The sequence below is a fragment of the Choristoneura fumiferana genome, chromosome 17, assembly GCF_025370935.1.
Source record: "Choristoneura fumiferana chromosome 17, NRCan_CFum_1, whole genome shotgun sequence".
Taxonomy (NCBI): domain Eukaryota; kingdom Metazoa; phylum Arthropoda; class Insecta; order Lepidoptera; family Tortricidae; genus Choristoneura; species Choristoneura fumiferana.
This window is the reverse complement of record NC_133488.1, coordinates 6,532,835-6,553,879: the sequence shown is the minus strand read 5'-3', so window position 1 is coordinate 6,553,879 and position 21,045 is coordinate 6,532,835. Positions and strand designations below refer to the sequence as shown.

Sequence of the window (21,045 nt, the reverse complement as noted above, 5' to 3'; positions counted from 1 at the left end):
GTTTCTTTTTAAAGGTTGAAAATAAGAAGTATTAAATTATTTACTAAGTGCATGGTCACTCTGCAATTAGAAATATGTGTAGGGTTGGGCCAAGTCTACCGAATCACCCAGTATAGAGAGTTGTTCAGACTGAAATCACCGCCAGCTACTGTATTGCTTATACCTACTTATGCACTGTAGAAATGCAAAGAAGAAAACCAGAGGTACACTGAAACAGAACAAGAAGCAAAGAAAACGCGTTACATCCAATAGAGTAACATCCTGTCATGTTCATGCGTTGACAGTGTTGCCGCAAAAACATTTACATTGTGAAATCAATTTACGATGCACTTAAACATACATCAAAAACTCTTGGGTATTCATTATCCCTAGACAAATTTGATGTTCTGACTTAGAAGTAAATAATATGCCCTTATTGAAATGTTCCAAACTGTCTAGGGATAAAAAATATCTCTAGACTCTTTTGATGAGTGTACTTACAAAACATTTCAGTATCATATCAATATATGAAAGGACATAGCATGAGAGCGTGAATGGTTTAATAATTCCTCTATAATGAGCTCCACATCCACCTTGCACAGAAGTCAATACAATAAACAAAACAACAGAGACTGCTCGTATAGGCATCCAGTATTTCATCAATCTGAAAGGACAAAATACTACTTATTAATTTACATATTGAATCAGGCCTTACTTTGCGGAGGTTAATATCAATGAGCTAAAACAATTTTGCTCACCCGCACGTAACCTTATGATAGCTATATCAATATACATTAAACAAACTAACATCTATATTTACATTTAGCGCGTGAGTGGCTCAGTGCGCCGCCGGCCTCCAAGCGAGCAAGAAAGGGAAGCAGGCGGGAGCGGCAAATTATTAAAAAATAATAAAAAATACTAAATGTAATTTTTTACAGAATTGCTTCCTTGGGGTTGGATATGAGGCTATTACATATCATTTTAGGTTTATTTTACAAATAATGATTCAACCGTATCATATCTGGACGAGCCCAAATGTGTTATGTTTTGAAAATGATTTTTACTTTAATTTAAAACAAGTGACTGGAATATAATGATGTGATATATTTTAAGAATCGGTTTAGTTGGTCCTTTCATTAGATACCACAAACGATAGGTTTCAGAACATTTCTTTTCCCATACAAAAAAGATGACGTCATAACTTCTTTTGTTTTTTTTTCGTGCTACGGGTCGAATTGATTCGTATGGCCAAAAGATCAATCGTTAAGATTCTAATGCTTTTAACACCATTTGCAGCTTTTTACTGAATTTCGGGGTGTACCGATAGCACTAGTGTAAGTACTTTCATGCAGCCGATCGTTGTATCGTATTAATGAGTCCACTCCGCTCGCGGTGGAAACCGGGCTTGATAAGCAGTGCTCTTTTCTGTCAACTACGAACTCCAGTAGCGCTGTAGCATTGAAGACAAGAGGAATCCATCACACCATTTTTCCAAGAAAGTCATTATGATAATATGAAGTTTCACTGCTGATCAAGATCATCTAACGACCACGAGTGTAGCGACTTAGAAGAATAACATCATTATCGGCCTATACAGACTATGCACATCGCACTACTGGACGCATTTCTCCTCTTAGAATGAGAAGGCATGGACTGAAGTTCCCATGCGGGCCTGGTGCGGATTGGGAACTTCACACGCACCATTGAATTCCTTCGCAGGTTGGTGTAGGTTTCCTCACGATGTTTTCCTTCACCGCAAAGCTCGTGGTAAATTTCTAATGTAATTCCGAACATGAATTTCGAAAAATTCAGAGGTGCCTGTAAATTAATTCTATTTGTAGGTAATCAGATTTCATTTTAGTATTAAGGTGGCCAGTAATTGACGATTTACCATAATTACATTTATTTTCTAAAACTCACTTGGATTCAGGATTATTCCATTTCCTTTTGGGTTTCTTATACGGCGGTTCAATTGGCATGGTCGTTTCTGTAGTTTTCTGTACTACTTCGGCAGCATTCAGTTTTCGAGTTATTTTCTTAGTAATATGTGCTTCGACGTATTCACTTTCTTTGCGTCCTTGTTGAGCATGCTTGTCCGGAGGTCAATATTTTATTCTGATTACTATTATTTTAACACGCTTATATACAGTGTAAAAAATTTACGGGCCCTGGAGGAAGACTACCTTAAATCCTAAGCTTATTTTACTTAAAGGAACTACTTCTTCTTAAAAAAAAGCAAATATGTATTATTACTTTTTTATAATTTAATGTCATTTAATTTGTACACAGTGTAAAAAGTTTATATATAAGTATTATAAGTACTACAGGATAGAATAGGATTTTTGTTTAGGACAAAATTTCTCTAATAAATTAAGTAGGTACTAATTCGGTACATATACATATGTCTTAAAAATCACAAAACAGACAGTGGGGTTGCCAGGGAGCTTGACGTGAAAGTGATTACGAATTAAATAAATTTGATTGCTATTAAAATCATAATCAAAAATAAAAGCTCACCAGTGCTTACCTACCAGATTCCGCAATGACTGACTTAAGGTAACTCCTTCATGATATAATATACCCCAACTATTTGCTATTGCAACAAATATAAATAAAATATCTACTCACGTGTGAATACTTGTCCATATTGACTTTTACTAAATCATAAAACGCTGTCTTGAATCTGTTAGTGCAATGTTCGATATGTGACCATTCCTTAGGGTAGCGTTTTAAAATGTGATAAAACTCATTTCTACCAATGTAAAGAATCTAAAATTAATAAAAATAAAATAACTATTACAAAAATAAAAGTTAAGTTAAATAATCCACCGCTTGCCATTCCCGGCGCAAAATCGCCCGTAACGTTCGCGGCATTTCCACGTTGGATAGGAGACAGTACAATAAATATTGTAAAAATTAAGTCAATAAACACAATACTCTGGAAGCTGTGTGAAACGATAGATAAAGAGGATTTAAATATTTTATTAAATAAATAATTTTTGTTCTGAGTTTTTCAGAATTTATGTGCCAAATTACATTTGAAATTTTACGTGAGGAAGATTCACGTACCTACAAGATTATAATTATGAAATCAATAAATAAAAATACCCAAATTGGTATGACTTAATATAATTATGTATGAGTACCCCCAAATGAGCAAATCTTTCGTGGGATCTCGGAAACGGGTCTTAAGATTTCGATGAAATTAGCTTTAAGTATAAGGGTTTCGAAGGCGCAAAAATGATCTAACATCATCTACGGAAAAAAGCGTGTTTTGAGTTTCAGTCGGGGCTCAGCTCAGTCGTCTTAGTACTGCAAATAAATGCTATTAAGCTCACCTCACATTCCGTTAGGGTCACAGTTGTTAGTAAGGAATTCTTTTCAAAAAACACAGAACCAAAACCAAGCATCGTGCCTGGTCGGTCAACTATACTGTTGGACACACCCGTAGCGCCGTGGTACGTTGTGTTAATGAAACCCTTCAAATAATAATAATTAATAACGACAATGGTGGTATTTTGACTGAGTGAAAATCACGAAAGTTTAAAACGTTATAATTAATAAAAACATTTCAAAATAAACCACGTACTTTTATTTAACGAAGTAAATAGATAGCACTAGCTTTTACCCGCTGCTCCGCTCTGATGAACCATTACATTCGGAAATCGAAGCAAAGTTTTACTAAATTCAAAAATGGAGATGGCCAACTACTATCGTTGTCTTTAAAAACCGGGGCTGCACTGAACAAGTGAACTGAATGAACCATGAATTGTTTAAAATAGGACTCAAAATCAAACTGAAAATGGCTGTCTCGTGAAGCGACTCGCTAGTGTGGACTCGAGGTTAAAAGTAGCATTATGTTATTTTGGCAATTTAGCGATTTAAATATCAAATTCAGTTAAATTATTCTAGATATATAGCGTGAAGGTGTAACAAGCACACAAACTTTCACATTTTATAACATCAATGTGATAAATAATTACTTTAACAAGCCAAGTGACATTCTTTATTGCAGTTCCGAACAGCACGAGCCTTGCTTCACTTGGCAGAATTGTAAATTTACAATGATATGCAAGCTCCTTTACAAGCGCGATATCAGCATCCATGAAGGCTCTCGACGCCTTTATAATGTTCACCGCTATTTCTCCGTGCGCCTTCCAATATATATCGTATGGTTCATCTCGCAATTGACTTGGGTTTGTCACCTCCTTTCCCTTATAAAACTTCCAATGACATATCAAGTATCTGTTCAGTCGTTTCAATAAACCAGGATGAATACTATACTCGATGTAGTGTTTTGTTATATTAGACACAAAAAACAAATAATCCGCAGTATCCTTGTGTTTCAGATACAGTACTGCGATCAAATTTGTTTTGCAGTACATAAGGATCATAAAGCCAATCATATGAATACTAACTGCCACGTAAACGTCCATGAGAGTCTCGGGCAAATAGTCCACATACAAGAAACGAAACGTCCATGCAGTCGCGATACCAAATATGGAAGCCGTAGGGTCACAAGTTATATTCTGGGGATTTATTTCACAATACCGACTAGTACCAAAAAAGTAAGCATTTGTCAATTCTGGTGCTAATTTATTAAATTCGTAAATAAAATACCCTGTGACGTATACGAAACAAATTTGGAATAATGCGATTTTAAAACATACTTCCGCAAATGGATTCCGTTTTATATCTTTGATCGTGTGTTTATCAGAGAAAAGCACAAATATTTTAAGCAACCTGTTGAACTGAGTGATTGTGTAAAACTCAGGCTTGCTGATAAGAACCATGAAATCCTCTATCCAAATGGTAGCGAGCAGAGAAAGAATGAAAGACGATCTTTTACAGCGTATGAACATCACTGAAGCAAAATTAGAAACGAGATGTCCCTGCATTTCAATCGATGTCATAAGTGATACGCAAATATCAGTGATGTAAACTAAATCAGTCCAAGCTCGAAACAATCTGAAGTATGCGGGCTTTACATCTTTAATTATATTCGGCGGATGCAGGATTAAAACGAAAATTACGGTGTACAAGACGATTCGTTGCCACACTACACCAAATGCAGAATTTGGTTGGAGTATCCATGGGAAGTTGTAACTAGCAAACATTGACTTCCTTTTTAATAATGCATCAGGACACAAAACCAATCGTCCGATATATTTAGAGCAGTGGTAGACAGCTTCTTCGGGAGGCAGATCGCAAGTAACGTCGCCCTTTACTGAACACTTTTTCCAATTTGAAATAGCTTCATTCAACTCCCACCAGCGTTTTTTCACCCAAGCAATACCTTCGTCTTCAGCTCGGTCTAACCCCCTTATGTGCTGTTTACAAGTGTGCAGAGTACGAGCATGTTTCAGTCTATCTTTGACACGAAACAAAATGTTTTGACGATCCTCTGGAAAGAGATGTAATGCCTTCAAAATATCAGCACGAGTAATAAAAAATACTTCACAATATGTGAGGCAACGCGCAATCACTTTCTTTGTGGTGGGAGGTACAAAGAAGTTAATATCTCCGAATACAGTTCCGCTGGTTACAGATAATATTGGAGTTGTGGAATCTTCAGCCGATATAATCTGCACAACACCCGATTTAAGGTAGTAAAAATGGGTTGAAGCCTGTGGACCTGCGAAAAAATTTTCATTCGGCAATTTGTAGTCCAGATGTGCCAATTCGCATAGCCAGCGTTTAAAAGACGTAGAAGTTCGTCTAAAAGTTGGACTGTGATGGTAAACGGGCCATAGTAGATCCTGCCTTATTTCAATTCTTAAATATCTCGGCAACGCCGTTATAACTTCTGGAATATTCGTAATGCCACCGCGTTTTTTCCACACCAAACTATAAAAATTGCTCACGTCAATATGTGCTTGAGCATTGGGGTTCTTTCTTTTAGTTTCTTCTATAATTGACTGCATTCGTGGCAAATGCTCACACATGCGACGTAGATTTAGTAAAGCTTCACCGAATGCTTTAGGGAATAATACAAACGTTATTACAACGTATCCAAATATCATAAAAACACATGCCGAGATAAAATCTAAAATGTTCATTGGATTTGTTCCACTAAATACTGTAGATAAAATAAATGAGAAGACGAATGATATCGAATAGATATATGAAACAAATTCTGGTTCCGCGGTCTCGTTAAGCTGAAAATAAAGTAAGTTTTTATTATTTCATTAATAATTAATATTTAGTCAGTTAAAGACGCAGACATATATTACTCTCAAAATGACATCTTTTCTCCAATCGTAGAGTTGGTAAGTACAATTATAACAATAATTGTTATCAGGGTAGGTTACTAGTATGTAACTCCAACTGATGATATTTGTTACGCTGGCAGACAGCAGTACAAAACCAATAATGATATTCCAACAGTTGTGTGTGGTTGTTAACGAAAAATAATCAACAATTCTGTAAACTCTGGAATGAAAATAAACAGATATTTAAACTTAAAGAATTTTGTGTGGTAGATACCTACTTCTTCAAATTAAATAATTGATTTATTTTAAAATTAATAAAATGTATTAAAGCAATTTAGTACACTTCAGATGAAAAAAACATTTTCGATACTCTGTCTGATTCTACCGAGTGTCACGCAGAAGCTTGTCAAGTTATGTGCTGTAGCAGTCAATGTGCTGGCAGAAACCGTTCATTTGAAACAAGGTGTCTGAGACTGTCTTGTCGATGAGTAAAGGAGGAACTACATTCGATAAAATTCATGCCCCTTAAATTATTCAATCAAGCAAGTGTAATGCATATAACTAACACAAGGCTTTCAATTAGTCCCAGGCAGTTCGGCCACAACTGGACAGGTGGACAAGAATCAGACGAAAACATTTTGAAAAAAGGTATCAATGCCAAAATATCCACCATTATTAGGAAGGTTGTCTTTGGAATGTACTCGCGGGTCGTTGCTATGTCCGTAACTTGCCTGAAAATAAAAAAGACGTATAAATTTATATGTTGGATCTTTTATTTTGCTACACTTTTGACAAGGTGGGCAAGGTTGTCATCGGTCGGTAAAAGATTAATGGCGCCGTGGGAAATTAGTGTGGTGTGGTCTCTTTGCCTTCTAGCCCCAGTACTGGAGCCTGGAATGGGTTACTTACTTACTAACAATAAAAAGCGAATATTTGAGAGCTATAATTGTTTAATGCACTCGGAATAGGAGTTGCTTCTAAGGTTTTTTTTTTCAAACAGTACCTACATAATGAGAGTAGAAAGAAAGAGAGGGTGAGTGCGTTCGCGAGCACCCGCGCATTCAACTACTTTCACCGAACTCCTATGAAGTTAGTTGGTCGTTAAACTGAGTCCTCAGAGCGTCCGCTTCACTTTTTTTTTATTTCACTGGATGGAAAACGAACAAGTGTAAGAGATCACCACCGCCCATAGACACCTGCAACACCAGGGGGATTGCCGATGCGTTGCCAACCTAGAGGTCTAAGATGGGATACCTCAAGTGCTAATTATCTCACCGGCTGTCTTACTCTCCACGCCAAAACACAACAGTGTAAGCACTGCTGCTTCTCAGCAGAATTAGCGAGCATGATGGTGGTAGCATAGCAATCCGGGCGGACCTTGCATAAGGTCCTACCACCTGCAACTTGCGGTAGAAGGTGGGCAACGTGCAAGCAACGTGTCAGGCAAAAATATATTCTTCGTATAGAAAAGTATGAGACTATGCCCACCTGCACGTTTCGTAACCAACCGTCGCCGTCGTGTGTCATGAACAGTCCATTTGACACTCCGTCTGACACGGTTCTATTACAGTCATGGCATGATACGGTGTAATGGTTAGAGACCTATAAAGTGCTTTTCCACCAGCGAGGTGTGCTGAGACGAGATGGGACAAGAATTAAAATCGCTCCGGCCCATTTTCATCAAAAATTATCACTACCGCGCAATACCTATGGATATTGCGCCGGCGTGATGACACGCCAGAATCGTCTATGTAGGTACCTACGCAGCAATACGGTTCATTATTACAATAACAAAAAAAACTCGTATCGCACATACTCGCTTATCCATATTGTTTCCATCAAAGATGCGCTAGGAGGGAATTGAAATTTCCTCCCGACGAATTTTTCTCGCCCTTCGTCGTCTGGCCTCACCGCTGGAAAAGCACCTTTACTCTCCTTTTACCTACAATACCCACGGTTAGAGAAGGTTTTAAAACTACACATACCATGGAACTTACTTGTGTAATATGTGGAAAAATGTGTCGATCCCATAAATAATGTCGCAGATGTACAAGTAGCTGAATTTTAGGATGACCATTCCGCTAGATTGTACACGGTCATCATCGCAATAGATTGTTGGGAATACCGCCTGAATGGGACCCTGGAAGGTGATTCTGTTATTAGAACTGTATGTTACTTTATTAACTTCACTATCATCATTCACGATCTAAGGTATCTTCTGATTTCTTCCGGAAAATTTTAGCAAGGGTTCATTTGACTGAAAACACTCCGACTATAAAGGTATCCGGTGGTTACTTCTTAACAAAGAATGTGCATGGAAATCTTTTAGATAATTTAACGTCTTACAAAACTAGACAATAGAAGGAATGACATAAACATCATGAATATTTGCTGAAAACTACGAGCGAAAAGTTTGGATTCCATCTATTTATAGAAATTTAATATTGACTTTCCATGGTCTTCGTGTCATATGATGTTATAGTCCATGTCGGGTTTCTCAGTCTAATAGTCAATTTAAAACGAATATACCTTCATATTTTTTAATATATTCAAGAAAAAAGATCCACTAGTTGGTTTATCAAACAATAAAAATAAGAACTAAACTTTCTATAAGTATATATAAAAAGAATACTTGTATTCCCTAATGTAGCTAACGAATATTTGCATACATTGATCAATGTTTAAAGGGTATTGTAGACACACTAAACTGTCAGCACAATATTTCGATGAAAAATCTTGACAGAAGTGTTTCACTAATCATTGGGTTATTGGGGTGCTGGGTGGGGTTGATTATTGAAATTACCCACTGAAACATTCCGGAAGAATTAGAAGACAACCTGGATACAATGAAATATGATTAATAGCCGCAATTACAATTAAAGAAGAACGAAAGAGGTGCAAGTCGGGGCGGGTGGCTATTTATTAATATTTAGCATAATACTCAATAATCCGAATAAATCATGTGAAAAAATTAAATTACACATGCGCCTAGAAATAAACGCGGAAGTTCGAATGTTTGTTCCTCAATAATGCCTTTATGAGAGTCACGTAGATATAAATTGTATACTGCCAATATTATCTTTACTTTCATAAATTGGATAAAGTACGCAGCCAAAATCGTTCTCGGGATACTCAACGCTGCATTCTCGCGTTCACCTCATTACCATCTATTTTAAATTACTTCAGGTTCCGTATTTTAGATTCTCTGGCAAAGATCATCTTTAATCGATCACCTATTATCTAATATACCTACTTTTTGTTTTTATTTAAGTTAACTCACTGTATTGATTTGTGGTTGTTGCTTCGGGTTATTGTGATTATATCCAAATAAAACGCCGCTAGTAGGGGAAACGTTTGACTCAAAAGAATATTACGTAGCATCATCAGTATCATCTCCATTTTACATGAAAAGATATTTACCACCATATCCATTTCTTGAATATCGATGTACTTATGTAAAATTAGACCTTTTTAGCACTAACAGTCTGTAAGCTAAGACAAGCAGATAACATACAGAGATACGGACATAGCGAAACTACCTTTTTGTAGATTCTTGTTAGGAATCAGGTACTCTTTAAAGCGATATAGTACTTACAATAACAACTTTGACGATAGCACAGCACAAGACAATCAGTTTGAAGACCGGATTGAACGGCAGAAATATTATGTTGTTCCACGTAATGCCGCGGGTGTCTTCTTCCTCTTCTTTGCTGTCTTCGTCGTCATCATCGAGGTATTCAGTTGTATTTTCTACCGGCTGGTATTGAAACAAACTGGTAATTTAGCACATTCAAAATCTCGGAAAAATTCAGAGACAATGACATAACCACCTGCTGATATACCCCGGAAGACATTGAAGACACCTTGTATTGTTGTGTTTATGCTCTAGGGTAAATGTTGAAGCCATACCTTTAACAATCTATATCAAAACAATTAACGCAAAAAGGGCGTTCAGCGGGACAGCCTTACTCAACAAACACTTATATCTAGGTGTTACAGACAGCCACCTGTGCAGAGCATGCATGGTGGTAGAATAAACGGCCACACACATTGTGCTCTAGTTGTGGCGAACTACAGGGCACTACACCTCGGATGACCGGGGTCGCTCCAGGAAGTCTTCGGCAACATCAGGGGTCTAATAGGCTTCCTCCAGGAGCTAGGCTGCCACGAATAGTGTCACGAACATTAAGCTTTGGGAAAGTTTCGGAAGCTCTTAAATAAACTCTGTTCTTACTAGAACCTGCTACTAACTTGTCCTACGGCGTTCAATGTTGGTTGATACACGGAAAGTAATTAAACTGAAAATTAAACCCATTAAAATACTCACAACTTTATGCAAATGTCTTAAAACCATTTATAATGTTAGTCTTAGATTTTCGTCGTTGAGAAGAGCTGGAAAGTTTGAAAACAGTCTTACTTAGTTAGCGAATTAATGAAAATAAATGATGCTATGCATTTTCTGTGTAATTAAATATTAGGTACCTACCTTAATATTAAAGTTTACACTTAAACAGGGCTAATTTTAGCTGCTTTTAAGTGTTAAAAGCAATCGTTTATATTTCATTGCAAAAATGAAATCATCTTCAGATCGGTCTATCGTTGTCCTACCTTTGATAACAGCCTCTAGTTACTTAGTTTTTTTTTTCAATAGCTCTGTCCGTCAGATGTCAATTTTACCAGTGTCTAGAATATTTTGCTGCTATGCAGTAATAAAATCTAGAAAACTAAATATGGGCAGTTTTCTAGATTTGGTTCAATGTCTATTTAATTGCCAGTGTTGACGGAGTAACGTCAAGGTGATTAATGATATATGATTTATTTTTAAAACATTTACACCTAAATGTTTTAACACCAGTGTTTTGATTACAAAGTTCTGCTAGAGTTTTCTGTCAGTTTGACCTGAGGCCGTATTGCCGTACTCGTATTGCCAAACGTTTCTGCAGGGCTACTACGAAACTCGATGTTCGTATCGTACCGTCCCTCTCGCTCTTGTATTAAATAGTATAAGTGTCAGAGGGACCGCACGACACGAACTTCGAGTTTCGTAGTAGCCCTGCTGACGCTCGCGATCGCTATCAAATGACAGATCTCGCCATACAAAAACTGTCATTTGATTGAGATCGCGAGCGTCAGAAACGTTAGGCAGGCCTCAGGGCTTGACAAAATGGATACACATGCATGGATTTTACTAAATTCTCATGGGTATGCCAAGGATATGCCCAAAAAGTACAGGGTGGTTTTCATCGACGTTGCATTAAAAACAACCATGCCAAATTTCATGACTAAGCCTAGCGGTTGAAATTTCGAGTCTTTATCCCCGGGAAGCGGGAATATTGAGATGAAAAGTAGCCTATTTCTTATTCCAGACGTCCAGGCTATCTACCTCTACATACTAAATCCCAGCCCAATTGGTCCACCAGTTTTACAGTGAAAGAATAACAAACACACACAGACATTCACAAACTTCCGCATTTATAAAATTATTATTATTATTCTCTTTATTTATTTTTTTATTCTTAGGATTAGGTTTTTATAATAGTTATAAGAAGTAAAATACAGAAAAGTACATACAAAATAAAAATATTATAAAAACCTAACCTAGTTTGCCGCCGGCAAGGCCCAAGCTACCGGTGGTCAGGGCCGCAGAGTGAGGAACCTCCGGACGATGCGTGCCGTGTCCAGAAGTACCGCCTTCTGTATCTGGCCCTTGATCCAGCCATCTAGCGAGAGTCTCTTGAGATGTTGGTCGAGACTCTTCGCTATTAGGCCGTTTGCCGAAACGACTATCGGACAATAATCGTCGAGTCAACATCCCACATAGCAGTCACCTCGTGAGCCAAGTCAAGGTACTTGCTGAGTTTGTCCTTTTCGGCCTTCACGAGGTTCTCGTCATGTGGGATGGTGATGTCGACGAGCACTGCCTGGCGGTTTGATCGATCTGTCAGCACGATATCAGGTTTATTGGCTACAATAGTCCTGTCCGTGATGACAGATCGATTATTATTATTATTATTATTATATTAGTAAGAATTAGTGCTTAATTAATGACGTACAAGTTATATAGACAAAGTTCTATGATGGTGTAGGAACCAAATTCCTTGCCCGTTCAGTACAACAACGTCCCATAAAGTAATCAGTGCGTAGCTTTCGAAGTAACGCGAAATAAACAACGTCTTCTATCATGTTAATATAATTAACATTCTTTGTTTACAAATAGACGTCGACTTTCAGATGATCCAAGCTGGTGATAGAAGGCAAAGCAGAAAAAAAGTTAATTAAGTTTGTTTGAGTGAGAGTAAAAAGCACTGCCTTTTGTACCCAAGTCAATTACGCTTTGAAAAAAAACGAAACCTTGAGGATGGACACTTGAGGCATTAATTTGTGTATAATTTTCAGTCGGAGGCCGGTGTTTGTGGGTTGAATGCTGGAATTAAAACTTGCCTAATGAACTGACGCAAATTTGAACTTAGGTAAATTCTTTGAGGTATTTCTTTTTTATTTAGAGATTTTTAACACTTGTTACTTTATGCTGCTGAGCTAAATAAAATTGCAAGGAAATAGAAAGATATTTAATCTTGGTTTAAAAATTAATAATATTATTTATAAAATTTCCTTTAGTTAAAAACTAAATTATAAAATATAAGCTATCTTTTGCATTATTTATTGCACACCAGCACTATTTATGAGACCAATTTTATCATGTTTAAAGAAAAATAAACTATTTCATTTCGTGATTTGCAAAATATCAAAACAACAAAGTAATGAGCATTAAACACAAAGCATTTATTGCGGGAGTAGACCTCTCTTCCCCCTGTCGAAGTAATAGCAGCGTCTTGGGTGATATTTGTAAATATAGATTTTTAGGATTAGAGTAATTAGGTAAGTTTTAGTTCAATTTTTTTGTTAATTATTGTATAATATTTTGTGTTATTTATTAAATAAATAAAAGGAATAACTTTTTGCAAATAACATTTACTTATTTAAAAAACTCATATATTTTTGAATAAAAGTGGTTATTTAGTAAAGTTTTAACCTGCATATACCCTATAGATCCGCAGGTCTTTCTTCACGGTAAAGGTGCTGATAAACTTAAGCATTCACTTATAACAGAAACTGAACAATGCAATGAGCCAAGCATAGAGCCAAATATCGCTACGAACATTTACATGATAATTCTACGGAGCGCTCTGGTATGGTTATCAAATATTTTAATATTCACGATAATGTCGGATGAATTCTCGACAAAAATCTCGAAGCAAGTTTGCCGTCGTCTCGTTTGAATGTTCGCTAGAACGCTCGTTAGAATGCTTGCTAAAACGCTCCTGTTTATTTTGAGAGCTTTTAATTGTAATGTAACATTCGCTAGAATGTTCAATACAAGTAAATGCTCAAATTTATCAGCATTATTTATTGTAATGTAACATTTGCTAGAACGCTCATTACAAGTGAACGCTCAAGTTTATCAGCGTTGTTTATTGTAATGTAACATTCGCTAGACTGCTCATTACAAGTGAATACTGGAGTTTATCAGCATTGTTTATTGTAATGTAACATTCGCTAGAATGCTCATTATACGTGAATGCTCAAGAATGCAGCACTTCAAAACTCACGAGCTGCGATCAAAAATTTAGCAATTCACACATGAATTCTGAAAAATTCAGTAGTTCGAGTTCGGGATTTGAGCCCACGGTTCTCTGCTTGAGAGGCTACGAACTTCAATCACTAGGCTACCACGGTTATACTCGTAAAAATGCGGGCAGCTAAAATACAGTGTAAGGATAAGCTAAAGACTATTCCTGTCATTAGTTCTTTGTAGTACTAATGCTTCATCCATTTAATTAAGATAATGCGTTCCACCAGCTTTTGATGCGGCGTCAGTAGGCAAACGGAGGGTTTCTTTCTAACCGTGTATACATCGTGCGAGAATAATCATTAGCACTATCATAGGGTAGTAATTAATTAAGGAGTTTCTAATGAGTTTTAGCGTTTCTTATGTGTTGAAGTACTTTGCCGTGTTTTAATCAAATAGGTGGTCTATTTGGAAATAGTTTGAGGTTATATTTTTAACTAGAAACTTTATTAACATCACACAAAACTCAAACTACATTTTAAAATTCATAATTAATAATAAATTGAAACATGTAGGCACTTAAAAGGACTTAACTAATGGTTCCTATTTTAACAATTCAAATAAACTAAGTACTAGTAAGAAGGGACAAATCATCTAGGAACAGTTTTGAATAAAAATAAATTTTAAGTAATTAAACTAACTAGTTAGTATAAATTAATGACATCCGCTACTTAGTATTCACACTTTTAGATATTACCGCAAACCTTTATTTAGCACTCAAAAAAATTTAGAGCGTGTACTTGAAACAGCAGTGCTTGCACTGTTGTGTTTCGGCGTGGAGAGTAAGACAGCCGGTGAAATTACTGGCACTTGAGGTATCCTATCTTAGGCCTCTAGGTTGGCAACGCATCTGCAATCCCCCTGGTGTTGCAGGTGTCTATGGGCGGTGGTGATCTCTTATCATCAGGAGACCCACTTGCTCGTTTGCCATCCAGTTGAATAATAAAAAAAAAAAACATTATTCATTCATTTAAGCGACCGTTGAATCTAGCAAGACTTCATGCACTTGTAAATGTTCAGGTGTATTTAGTATTAACCTAACTAATTTAGCAACATCTTTAAGTTTTAATCCTGATTCATCCGGCGTTGGTTCTGTTTCACTTTCAATTTTACCACACGCTATGTTTGTCACCTTTACATTAACATTAAGATATCTGAACTCGTGTCTAAGAATTTCATTTACTGAAGTTATGGCACATTTTGATGCAATAAAGACAGATTTCTTAGAGTCTTCTGGTATTTGATACGCACACAAATCATTTATATTGATTATATGACCACGGGTTTTTCTTTCAATCATGGAACCCGCTGCTAATCTCACACAAGCAACCACAGCATAAATATTAACATCGATAATCTCTTTAAAATGTTCGAGTTGACCAGTGCTTACTAAACAGTCAATATTACAGAAAGCATTATTAATCAACACATCGACACCTCCATATGTTTCTATTATTTGTTCAAATGCAGCTTTCAGTTCTTCTATTTTTCTTATGTCACATTGGCAAAGTACTATTTTACCATCAACTTTTTTAGCAATAACGTCTTTGAGTTTTTCCTTGATTTTTTTAATGTCTTCTTCCGTTTTAATGAATCCTACGGCGATCATTCCTGCCTTAGCTAGTTGCTCTATAATATTTAGTCCTACTAAATCCTCACTGTCAGTTATGAGAGCGACTTTGTTTTTCCAGCACTGCATTTTGTTTCAGCTTACAAGCCACGTGTATGGTATTGTATGAGTAGAACTCAACTCCGAACGTCTGCTGCAAAATTGTATCTATATTTATTCTAAACTCTTGGTTGATAAACGTGCAATTTGTCGATGTTTATCTTATAATGAGTTTGTAACGTCCAGCTTTAAAGTATATCGTTCAAAAATACATCAAGATATTATCTTAAAAATGAAGCCTTGGATGCTTAAAATTTACGTTAATGCAGTTAAACAAAACGTCAAAGTTTAGTATACACTTATTTAATGTCATTAAATTGTATCAGATTTACCTCTTAGACTATTTATACTGCGCTCCAGATCACATAGAAAAACCTAGTATTGTCAGATCCTCATTTTACTCATAAAATCATTTTTAAGTACTTATTTTTGTTAATACAATACAATACAATACAAATATTCTTTATTGCATACCATAAAGCAGTACAAAAAACTTATAATATAAACACCAATCAATCATATTTTAATTAATCGTATTTTTTGTGAAAAACAAAATAATGACTTTCAAGATTGTTGGAAATGTATCATCTCAGGTATAGAAGGCAGTAGGTTAGGTTAATTTTATTAGTTTTAAAAATCAGATTTCGGTGAACGTTCAAAGTACAAGAGAAAAAAGAAATATATACAAGGTACGTTTGAAAACGACTTCCGAAAAAAAGCCGTATGTTAAAAACGTTTGCATAAACGTGAATTAATCTAAGTCACAATTATCGCATTGCAAAAGGGGGTTTCAGGAAGTAGATCCCAACCAAGTGCTTAATTTGATCGGTCGCAAAAAAGGCTCATACTGGTTAAATCACGATTTGAGACTTTTTGTTGTATATTTCATTCCTTTACATTCATCACTATCATTATCATCAGTCTGCCAAAATTGCATGAATATAGGAATCCCTGAAGTACTATACACTGACCGAGCTTGCGCTGCCCGCATCCATCGGACTGTTGCGACCTTACTCACGCTGCGTCTTCTGGTACGTAGCCGCTACTCAAAAGTACAATGTCTTAACGACCGTTCCTCGTCGCTCACTTTGGTTTTTTTAACATTGGCATTGGCATTTTTGACATTGAGCTATTTAATTTTTAAATCATATAATACTAGCATGTTTGTGCTAAATTTTCGTAATCATCATCTGGAATAGAGTTAAAGCACTTAAAAATAACAATGTTTCTATCTTGCAAATAGGATGTAGCCGGACAATCATCGATGTCGTAAACTCGAGCCGTTCTAGTACTTTACGATTGAACGTACTTTTGATTTTAAAGTTATACCAAAGGATAAAATGTTTTACGAGATTCCAAGCCGTAAATTGCACCAAGACACTGTGAGAAATGTGATTTGTATTATTTATAATTAAGTATCTTTTAAATCACTTTCAGATGGTTTTTTGTGCTTTGCTGTTGTAGGTATTTAAGCTCTAAAAATAAACTTTTCTACTAATATGATAACGTACCGTACTTCTATTCTACTAATAGTACATGAAAACCGGCAATCTATGTAGCAAGGAATACCAATCAATTAAAATAAAATAGGTTTAGTAACACATTGCACAGATTAAAGAAAATTAACTCTCACAAACACGTAAAATGAAAATGCAAATGAAATGAAAATGAATGAAAAGATTTTCTTTTATTAGTATTTTAAATATTCTTAAAAACATTAATTCCAATTCATTCAGAATGATTTAAGACATAGTGAAAATCTGATTAAAGACATTCGAAGCCTAAAATGGAGAATGGATGAAAATTTAAGAAACGCTTGAAACTTTTTTTATCGATAGGAATAACCTTTCTTATTAACAGAAAAAAATATCAGATTTTTAAATAGCATCAATTAATTAAAAAAAAATGAAAGAGTTTTCTTTACCGACAAATTACGATAGTCCGGTCGGTTACGAGTTGTTCCATAGCCCAGAACAAAAAACTTTAAAAAGAATTTATGTGTCTTTGACTCATTCGTTTTGACAGGCCCGGATAATACTGACATGGCAATACCGAACCAGTTTTTCATGTACATATTAGTAATCTGTGGTACACACCCATAGAAGCTCATGTCAGTTTTTATGGGCGTGTACGTGAAAAACAGTGTCGGTATTTCCATGTTGGTATTATCCGTACCGGTAAAGAGTGTCATCTGTCAAAACGAATGAGTGTTTTTCTGGGCTATGGAACTACCCGTAACCAACCGGACTATCGTAATTTGGTGGTAAAGAAAACTATTTCATTTCTTAAAATTAACTGATGCTACTTAAAAATCTGATATTTTTTTCTGTTAATAACAAAGGTTATACCTATCGAAAAAAAAAGTTTCAAGCGTTTCTAAAATTTTCATCCATTCCCCATTTCCATTTTCACCCATTTCAATTTTCTTTGTTGACATCTTCAATATTGATCCCGCATTCTTGCGAATGTGAATGACCAGCTTTAGAGTAAAACCAGCGGAACACTAGCATGGCAGCTTAAAAACCAAAGCATGATTTAGCGTTAAGTAGAGTTTTGCTGTGTTAAAATGTATGTACCTGTCAAATTTAAAATAGCCTTAAAGACTTAAACTTCTTTTTAGGGTTCCGTAGTCAACTAGGAACCCTTATAGTTTCACCATGTCTGTCAGTTTGTCTGTCTGTTCGCGGGTACGCTCAGAGTAGTACTAGAAAGCTGTAATTTGGCATGAATATACCTATCAGTCATGCCGACGAAGTGGTAAAATAAAAATAACTAAAAAAACTTTTTTAAGGTACCTCCGATAGACGTAAAGTGGGGGTGATCTTCTTCTCGACTAACCCTATAGTGTGGGGTATCCCTATGTGTGTTGGACAGGTCTTTTTAAACCACTGAAGGGTTTCCAAGACGATTTTCGAGTCAGTGATCTGTTTGCGCAATATTCAACTTTAAAGTGCAAATTTTCATGAAAATCGAGCGTCCCCCCCTCTAAAATCTAAACTGCTGGGTGGAAATTTTTGAAAAAAATCAGGATATAAAAAATATATCAAATTTACAAGGAAAATTATAGCACCAATGACTGCTTGAGAATTATTAGTAGTTTAAGAGTTTACTAAAGCAGCCTAAAGTATAAAATATACCTAAACTTGGAAGATTCCGTACAGAATACGAAATCCTTAGAAGACTTCTTGAGTTTTTCGTAAAGGCTACGGAACCCTATCTTGGGCGTGTCCGACATGCTCTTGGCCAGTTTTTTTCATGGCTCATTCATTCATCTTAAACTTTAAAATTAAACATTACAATTTATTGTAACTGTTTATTAACATACATATTTTTATCTAGATCTAAATTAACATCACAACAGTTTACAACAATTTGAATATAAATAATTAATTAGTAGTGATGCGAATGTGACCAACAGCGCTCTCTGTTGCGTACTACAAACTCCGGACTCCAGCTCAGCGATGTGAAAGTAAGAGGAAACCATCACACCTTTTTTTCAAGAAAGTCAATATTTACTGTTCTTCAACAAACGATCACTACTTCTTTGCCGCTTAATACAATTAGTATAGTTCATGCAAAGCATGAAATATCACTTCATTGACTTGCACGGTTCTCGGAGCAGCCAATACCATCAAAACAACATTCGAAACATCCTTCGTTGTCAAATGAGGATTTTTCTCAAAGAACTCTTCATCCAAAAACTTTATGCCAGCAGTCTTGAATATTCCTGTTCGAACAATCCCAGGTGAAATACTCGTGACTCTAACTTTACACTTTAGAGATTTAAGTTCGTCTTTAATGAGCTTGTTGATGACCGTCATAGTACGTTTAGACGCAATGTACATATTAATTTTCGGTTCGGCAAAAGGAGGCATGTAATGACCACAGATACTGTTAATGTTAATTATCAACCCAGCATCTTCTTTCTTCGACATAGATTGAATCGCAAAACGAGTACAAGCAATCAGACCGTAAATATTAACATCGATAACGTTCTTGAGATCACTTATATCCCCGGTAGAAATAAGACCTTCTTTTCCAATAGCTGCATTATTGATCAAGACGTCAACACCACCGTAAGTATCCACGATTCCTTCAAAGGCATTCTTCAAGTCTTGGTCCTTAGAAACGTCGCATTTGCATGGAACCAACTGACCCATACCTTTGCTCGATACAAATTTTTCACACATTTCAGCCACTCTATTTTCTGTAGGCTCAAATCCAATAACAGTCATCCCGATGTCGATTAAATCTTGAGCAATTTCTGCGCCGATCCCATGGCCAGCGCCAGTAACTATGGCTACTTTGTTTTTCCAATATTCCAAATTTTTGTACATTGTTGCAACTATGTCTCTTATCAAAGCGCTACTGCGTCGAATGAAATCTGCCTTAACACTGATGGTGTTCTGGCATTTTAATACTTCTAATAGTAGTCTCGCGTGTCAAAATCACCTTTGGACGTACAAACGTAGATTAATTTCAAGTAACATTGTTGCTTCCTCTTTGCTTCGCACATTGTATGTTCATGAAGTGAATTTTGAAATTTGCAACGTTTCATTTCCAGATTCCGATTTATTTTGTAGCGTTATGCTATTTTATTGCATCTCGCACATTCAAAGCTTTATGCGTTCCTACAATTACAACTTTATTTCTATTTAAAAACATTGTGTCTGAGTTGGTAACATTTTTAATAATACACACACACAAACATCACGCCTGTATTCCCAAATGGGGTAGGCAGAGCACACAAAACCTTACCGCTTCGGAGCCACTTTTAGCAATTTGAGGTTTGGTTTGAGTTTGAGTTTTAATAATGAAAAAAAAAATAATAATAATAAACGTTTTAGCTACTCTATTTCGTTGATTCGGACCTCCATAAGGTAGGCAACGCCTACATACGTCCCACTGCTGGGCGTTCAGAATGAGAGGGCTTGGGCTGTAGTTCCCACGCGAGCCCAGTGCAGATTGGGAACTTCACACACACCATTGAATTGCTTCGCAGGTTTGTGCAGGTTTCCTCACGATGTTTTTCTACAAAATGTGGTAAGTTTAATTTTATTAATTAAAAAAACTATGATATTATACAAAAAAGTCGGTTCTGGTGCTTCGCCGGCTGCTTCCGAAGCACGCTCGCTTTGCTCGCTCGGCTCGTGCGCTATATAAGGTCACAGTTCCACCTAACACTCCTCCTCGCTTCGCTCATCGTAGTAAACTACCCTAACCCAAAGTACATCAAATCGAATTAATAACAGTAGAAATAAGTTAGATAAATAGATGTGCGAGGATGTGTTGCGAGGAATATCAAAGTCAAAGTCAAAATATCTTTATTCAATTTAGGCTATAACAAGCACTTAATATGTTTTTCATTAACCAACAGAACGCTTCATTTACCTCGCCTCGCTCCGCTCAGCTGTTTCCACCAGAGATGTGCTGTGCGAGTATGTGTAAATGAAGCGTTTCTATTGGTTATTGAAAAACACATCCCTCGCAACACATCCTCGCACATTATTGGTGGAAATACTGCTTAAAGAACCTGATCTGACCGGGTTGGGTAG

At 36.2% G+C, this 21,045-nt stretch overlaps 3 protein-coding genes across 4 annotated transcripts in view; all 3 read right to left on the bottom strand.

Annotated features, from left to right (window-relative positions):
- Positions 1–10,955, bottom strand: part of LOC141437495 (uncharacterized) — a 31,126-nt gene extending 20,171 nt beyond the window's left edge. Inside the window, exons 1-11 of one of the 2 annotated variants that reach the window (XM_074100904.1) lie at positions 10,678–10,955; positions 10,519–10,583; positions 9,787–9,948; positions 8,189–8,331; positions 6,758–6,922; positions 6,213–6,411; positions 3,963–6,137; positions 3,318–3,458; positions 2,608–2,748; positions 1,900–2,069; positions 481–643 (exon numbers count right to left, since the gene is read on the bottom strand). In XM_074100904.1, the coding sequence (XP_073957005.1) occupies positions 481–643; positions 1,900–2,069; positions 2,608–2,748; positions 3,318–3,458; positions 3,963–6,137; positions 6,213–6,411; positions 6,758–6,922; positions 8,189–8,331; positions 9,787–9,948; positions 10,519–10,545 (3,486 nt within the window). In that variant the 5' untranslated portion in view covers positions 10,546–10,583; positions 10,678–10,955. The remainder of the gene's footprint in view (positions 1–480; positions 644–1,899; positions 2,070–2,607; positions 2,749–3,317; positions 3,459–3,962; positions 6,138–6,212; positions 6,412–6,757; positions 6,923–8,188; positions 8,332–9,786; positions 9,949–10,518; positions 10,584–10,677) is intronic. The other variant, XM_074100905.1, reaches the window with a different exon arrangement.
- A 3,451-nt stretch (positions 10,956–14,406) lies between these two features.
- On the bottom strand, positions 14,407–15,542 carry LOC141437274 (farnesol dehydrogenase-like). Its single transcript, XM_074100535.1, has one exon. The coding sequence runs from the start codon at positions 15,518–15,520 to the stop codon at positions 14,792–14,794; it is 729 nt and encodes a 242-aa protein (XP_073956636.1). The 5' UTR covers positions 15,521–15,542; the 3' UTR covers positions 14,407–14,791.
- Positions 15,543–18,789: 3,247 nt separating this feature from the next.
- LOC141436772 (farnesol dehydrogenase-like) lies at positions 18,790–19,908 on the bottom strand. The gene has a single exon (XM_074099812.1). It carries the CDS (start codon positions 19,825–19,827, stop codon positions 19,051–19,053), a length of 777 nt encoding a protein of 258 aa, XP_073955913.1. The 5' UTR covers positions 19,828–19,908; the 3' UTR covers positions 18,790–19,050.
- Between the last annotated feature and the right edge of the window lie 1,137 nt (positions 19,909–21,045).

What these genes read in the sequence shown, in the direction of transcription:
- LOC141437274 (XM_074100535.1), bottom strand. Translation starts at nt 15,520, where the DNA reads ATGCAGTGCTGGAAAAACAAAGTCGCTCTCATAACTGACAGTGAGGAT.
- LOC141436772 (XM_074099812.1), bottom strand. Translation starts at nt 19,827, where the DNA reads ATGTACAAAAATTTGGAATATTGGAAAAACAAAGTAGCCATAGTTACT.